Source organism: Sinocyclocheilus rhinocerous, unplaced genomic scaffold, assembly GCF_001515625.1.
Source record: "Sinocyclocheilus rhinocerous isolate Xijiao unplaced genomic scaffold, SAMN03320098_v1.1 scaffold147, whole genome shotgun sequence".
Lineage (NCBI taxonomy): Eukaryota > Metazoa > Chordata > Actinopteri > Cypriniformes > Cyprinidae > Sinocyclocheilus > Sinocyclocheilus rhinocerous.
Window position 1 is genome coordinate 955,042 of NW_015651498.1, and position 6,675 is coordinate 961,716.

The window sequence follows — 6,675 nt, forward strand, 5'->3', positions numbered from 1 at the left end:
CCGCGGGGACGCGCACCACCGAGAAAGGGGGCGGGGACTTTGCGGTGACGCGCCAACGGAGGCGGGGCTGCTGTGAAGACGAATGGCGTTTCCAGAGAAAAGGGTGACGTTTTTCATATGGAATTAAAATTGATGGTATGGAGGCCCAAACATGCAGATCCTTTTTAAATAATCAATCAATCAATCAATCAATCAATCAATAAAACTGTATTACAGACGCAAGGTCCAAATTTAAAAGACAATAGGACAACATATAAGTATAACATATAAGTAAGTCAATGAATAAATATACATATAAATACATATAAAAATAAATAATCAATCAAATGACTGTATTAGTCCTGCATTAGTTGGGACTTTGCACGCGCCAACGGAGGCGGGGCTGCTGTGAAGACGAATGGCGTTTCCAGAGAAAAGGGTGACGTTTTTCATATGGAATTAAAATTGATGGTATGGAGGACCAAACATGCAGATCCTTTTTAAATAATCAATCAATCAATCAATCAATCAATCAATCAATAAAACTGTATTACAGACGCAAGGTCCAAATTTAAAAGACAATAGGACAACATATAAGTATAACATATAAGTAAGTCAATGAATAAATATACATATAAATACATATAAAAATAAATAATCGAATAAATGACTGTATTAGTCCTGCATTAGTTTTTGTATTACTTTTTTCACTTTATTTATTAATGTATTGAATTTAAAATTTATTTTTAGATGTTGTTAATTTAATTACATTTATTTTTTGTGGTTTTACTGTTTCATTTATTTTTATTTTTGTTGTTTTTATTTATTTATTTATGTGTTCATTTGTTTTATATTTATTTATTTCCACATGTATTTATTTACATATTATTTATTAATTTATTTAAACAATTTATATTTATTTTGTATTTATCCTTACATTTGTATCCCCTATATTTCTATATTAGCCTACGCTAATATTAGTCTCTTTCATTCTTATTCTGAGGTCACCGTAGCCATACGGATCCAGTCTGTATCCAGACCAGATGGTGGATCAGCACCTAGAGACGACCTCTACAGCCCTGAATGTCAGCGGAGACCATGTCAACTAGATGTGCCAGAGAGACAGATCCCCTGCGAAGACCTCGTCACCTCATTGGCCATCAGCACAAGACCACGGGAACCAGACGAGTCCTCTGCACAATCTGACCTGTGTTGCAGCCTGGAATTAAACCACGCCTTGCTGGTTTCATCAGGCCAGAGGAGAACTGACCCCCCGACTGATCTTGGTTTCTCCCAAGGTTTTTTTCTCCATTTCTGTCACCGATGGAGTTTTGGTTCCTAACCACTGCTTAGTTTGGGACGCTTGAATGATTGCACAGACACTATTGGAAGAGAGCTGAACTGGAAGACGACATCACTGAATCATCAATGAACTGACTTTAGCTGGAAAATGACTCTTTGTTATTGTCCTTTTGCATTATTGACAAACAATTTTCCTGTTTGACAGAGCTTTAGCTGCTTTGACACAATCAGTATTGTATAAAGCGCTATAAAAATAAAGGTGACTTGACTTGACTTATAAAAATGACCACAGACTTTATGATTATAAGGTAAATTAGACCATATTCATGAGGTGCTTGCTAGAATGCCTTTTAAAAACAGCATTGAAGGAGTTCCCATGAATGCTGGACACTTTTCCTTCACTATCTGGCCCAATTTATTCATTTTAAAAAATCCAATAAGTAAGATGCCAAACTGGAAGGGTTTGCTTAATATTCATTGACAAAACAGCTCACTTAGCAAGCACAGACAGCACAAAACAAATGCATATTGGCAAAACCAAAGCATTTGGAAGGGGCTTCTAGGCTCCCAGTAAAAGTACAAGTTATTTATGGAGTTCAAAATCATTCCTGGAAGGAGGAGTGTTTCAAAGCTAACTCCACCCCCAGTCCCTCTGATTGGACTTGGAATCTGTGGACTAAATTAAATTACACTGAACATCTGTCACACCAAATGGAGCATGCTGATTTTACTCTAATGTCTTGCTCAGGCTAATCCAATTGCTTTGTCTTGGTTCTTATGTGACCCATAAGAAGTAATTAAGTGATCACTGTTGGAACATCTATATGCAAACAATGATGTGGTTCAGTGATGCCTGAGACTTTATATGATGTTAAAGTGCCAGGCCACCATATGAACTCCATTCTGCTCTGCTCATTTGATTGAAAATAGACAACAGAGCCTAACATGTTATTACTTTCAACAAGTGTGCCACAGAAACCACATATTTCATAAGCCTTCCAATAATATTAAGCTGAAACCAAACCATATTTGACCTATCGGATTGGATTAAATAAATTACATTAAACAAAATTATGCAAAGATGGAATTCGGAAAGGATTATGTTTTTCTCAGTTGCATGAACTGAATTAGAATAAGGATTTAAGAATTTATGTTTATTGGCCAAATTACACTATAAGCAATTTGTCTGGGGGGGTTGCTATCTATAGTTTGCAAAGAGCATACTTCTTTTTATGTATATGATATTTTTTTAATAAAAGAAATAATTGCATAGTGTATTGTTATGTACATTCCAAAATGTCATTCTGAAAATAAAATACACCATTTTTTTATCATACGAGAGTTAGAAAGAATCATCAACCTAGTAAACACAAGAGGCACCGTGGCTGCGTGCGCGCTCCCGTAAAAATCCCGACCTCACTTATGACGTTAGCACGCTGTCGACGCAAGCTCCGCCCCCTTCGTCCTGGACGCGTTTGTATTTACAGCTCAAGTTCCTCCAGCTTTCATCAATAAACCGAGTCCGATCACACCTGGACCGAACTGAGGGTATCACCATGGCCTTTCAGGGGTCTGAGGGACTGGAAGAACAGATCGAGGAGCCGGAAGATACTCTGAGAGTTTCCCCGGCGGAGGAAATGCCCGTCGATGGGCCTCCAGCAGTAGAGGAGCCGGAGCCGTTCCTGCTGCCGTGGGACCGCTTCTCCTCCTGGCTCCACTGCATCTGTGTGGTCGGCTTCGATCTGGAGCTCGGGCAAGCTGTGGAGGTACAGCACACTGTCATATTAGTGCTGTCTGTTCGGTTGTCATCTGTGAGGTAGCTAGCTAACTGTGTGGAAGTCACTGTTGTAAATAATAAATAGTTGATGAAATGCGCAAATGCATAGATTTGAACATGCATGAGTTGACCAATGCCTAAACGTTTAATATTTTATATCCAGGGTTATTATAGTTAACTAGAACAAAAAACACAAAACCATTTATTGTACTTGAAATAAGATAAATGCTAATTGAAATAAAATAAAATATAAAAAATTTAAACTTATTTTAATTCAGCTTGCTTCCAAGGAAACATTTCTAATTTTCATTTAGTTTAACTTGATGTACTTAAACTAAAACTGAAAAAAAAAAAAAAAGGCAAAAACACACAAACAATTAATTACTAACATTTTAACAAAACAAAAATAAAAACTATAATAGAATCTCATTGATACTAAAACGTTAATGTATTTTTAAAACCTGGCATAAACTTCAATCACTCTCCATACTGTATGTGAGTATTACTAGTGCTCAAAGTGTCTGTTTTGTGATTAAGCGGTGCAGTCGTAGTATGTGACTTGTGTTTTCCTGCGGTTAAGGTTTGATTTAGAGCACTGTAATTCATCTGAGTGAGTACTATGACCCGTGTGTCTTATGCTAATGTGTGTGGGATGAGAGTTTGACATCCTCCCTCTAGCAACACCACATGCATATTCAGAAAGAAACTCTCAGCGTGGGTTGTGGAGTATCTGACTCTTCTGTGTTAGAGATATTAATGGACCGTCACTGACTGAGTAGGTCAGTATCTGCGATTGCACACTTGTAGTTGCTTTGTAACAGTGTGTATTTTGATGAAAATTGATCATGTGAGTTTGTTTCTTCATGGGAACAGATTCTGAGAAAGGTAGCTTCACATCACTTGCTCACCGATGGATCCTCTGCAGTGAATGGGTGTTGTTTTCCACAGTATTCAATTCAGTTCAATTCAAGTTTGTTTGTATAGCGCTTTTCACGATACAAATCGTTGCAAAGCAGCTTTACAGGAAATTATCAGCTGTGATAAAAATGGCATCTCTGATCTTCACACAGATTCAGCTCTGCGTGTTGCTTTAGTTTGTAATTAACTTGGGTTATTAGTAGCGATGCGGTACAAACGAGGTGGAACAGGATTTGAAGATTACGGGACAGTCGTGTTCATGACTTTGTAAATACGCAGACGCTCTTATTCTGCATGAGTGTGTTTGTGGAGTTCACTCACCGCTAGTGAATCCACCAGTGAATGTCCTGTGATATTGATCATGTTCTCGTCTTTCTGAAACTGGAGAACCTGATGTATGAGCAGACATCCTATCCCATCATTCTACTCACTTCAGCTCTTCTACAATACGATATGCTATCCTACAGGATGTAGCATGTCTTGTTGAAAGCGCAGATGTGTATCATATTTTACAAACTAGTAAAAAGCAATCTTATCAAATATACATACATATGTGTGTGTGTGTGTCCTGTTTAATTTTATTTTTTCTGAGCAAAAACAATAATGACTATCATACATTTTTACTACGATTTACAGAAAAAATGTCATTCAGTGTAACAATAGTTTAAAGGGGTCATATGATGCTGCTAAAAAGAACATTATTTTGTGTATTTGGTGTAATGAAATGGACTGTTTTTCACAAAAGTTCAATGAAACATTCAAATTGACACATTTTATTTGCATTTAATATGTTTTTATGTATACAAAATCACACACACACACACACATATATATATATATATTAAATTGATTAAAGAAATTGATTAAAAATTACAGTAAAGATTTCAATCTCAAATAAATGTATCATGGTTCCCACAAAAAAAAAAACATATGAAGCAGCACAACTGTTTTAAAAATAATAATAATAATAATAATAATAAATGTTTCTTGAGCAGCAAATCAGCATATTAGAATGATTTCTGAAGATCATGTGACACTGAAGACTGGAGTAATGGTGCTGAAAATTCAGCTTTTGATCACAGCAATAAATTACATGTTAACAGATATTCACATAGCAAACAGATATTTAAAATTGCAATAATATTTCACAATATTTCTGTTTTTGCTGTATTTTTTAATCAAATAACTGCAGCTAAAATCTTACCGACCCTTTTGAACTGCAGTGTACTTAATGGCATCCATTAACCATGGTGAAATCCCAGTATTACAGTGATTTCATTTTATTTTTTGGGTTTAATACACTTCGATGAGCCATTCTGCGCTTGCAGGATATGCTGTTGTAAATGGTCTGTTTGACAGATGTTGTAGAAAAATCCAGATGCAACCTGCTAATCAAACCTCAATCGTTCTTTTACTAGAGGACATCCGGTTCTCATAGCCCGTGATTCATTGTTGCAGTGATCCACCCGAAATATCGCCATTGTGCTGTTTTGAAAAAGCCTCTCATCTCTGACATCAGTTTCCCGGAGCTGTTTTCCTCGCGGAGGGCCGAGAGTCAGATGCCGGCGTCTGCGGGTCAGGCTGTGCATATGGATATTTGTGGCGTGCGTTAGCGTCTTCTCTCGCATGCTGTGGGTGAGGCGACCCAGTCATGGCGAGGGAAAAGCATGCGGGTTGCTGTGGCAACGAAGTTTCTGCCACTCCATGTGATGTGAAGAAGTGCGTCTGTTGTGACATATTACGTGCTATTCGCTCTCTCTCTCCACAGCAATGCAGCCAACTGCACATTTGTTTCAGTTGTGTTCAGTAAATCTGTGAACGTCTTACTCAGAATGATGGGGGAGAAATCATGTATGAAGTGTGCGGTTTTGTTTATACACTGAAAAAAATATGGTATAGAAAACATTTCATTCAGAATGGTGAAGTACACAGATAATTACAAGGAATCAGCAAGTTACACACTGAATTAAACTTGACATTTTGAAATGGTATTTTCTTGTAAAACGTACTCCAAAAATCAGTAACTTCATGAAAAATTATTTGTAGAAAGCTGCAAGTACATTGTATTTGGAGCTTGTAGTGGAAATATTAATACTTCAATTATGAATCAATTATAAAATTGTCAATAGCAGTGTTTTGAATAAACATTGAAATGTTAATGGCTAACGTCACAAGCATGACTATTTTTGACTATTACAGAAAAATGGCATTTTTTTTTTTAGAAGAACTGACATTTACAAAAAGTATAAAAATGTCTCTCTGTAAAAAATATATTTGTCACATTGTTATTTTAGTATCATTGAGATACTAATTTAGTTTTATTAATATTTTGAATCAGTTTTTATTTGTATATCTTCAGGTTTCATTCATTTTTCATTTTATGTCTTCAGTTTTCGTTTTAATTTGAGCTTGTTTTAGTAATCTTGTGTGCTTTTTGTAATTTTTAGTAGTTTTAAATATATATATATCACACAATGATCACTGTATGTAGAAAAGACAGAAATAGAGACAAACACGGCGGTCCTGATCTGAACCGGAACAGTCGGGTCCGTCCTGAAGACATCAGAAGTGACATATGAGTCTGTGGCTCTATCCGCTTGTTAAATCTGACGTCACGTGTCACCGCTTCCGTGTCCAAACGCTCTATCAGATACCACGAGAAAACAACAAAAGGTGCTAATATACACTCACAATGTGAT

The 6,675-nt window shown here is 36.5% G+C and overlaps 1 protein-coding gene across 1 annotated transcript in view; it reads left to right on the plus strand.

The window, feature by feature from the left end:
• Positions 1-2,686: 2,686 nt before the first annotated feature.
• Positions 2,687-6,675, plus strand: part of LOC107712949 (protein DENND6A-like) — a 22,600-nt gene continuing 18,611 nt past the window's right edge. The window contains exons 1-2 of the mRNA XM_016518349.1: positions 2,687-3,047; positions 5,496-5,580. Coding sequence (XP_016373835.1) covers positions 2,838-3,047; positions 5,496-5,580 — 295 coding nt within the window. The 5' untranslated portion in view covers positions 2,687-2,837. The remainder of the gene's footprint in view (positions 3,048-5,495; positions 5,581-6,675) is intronic.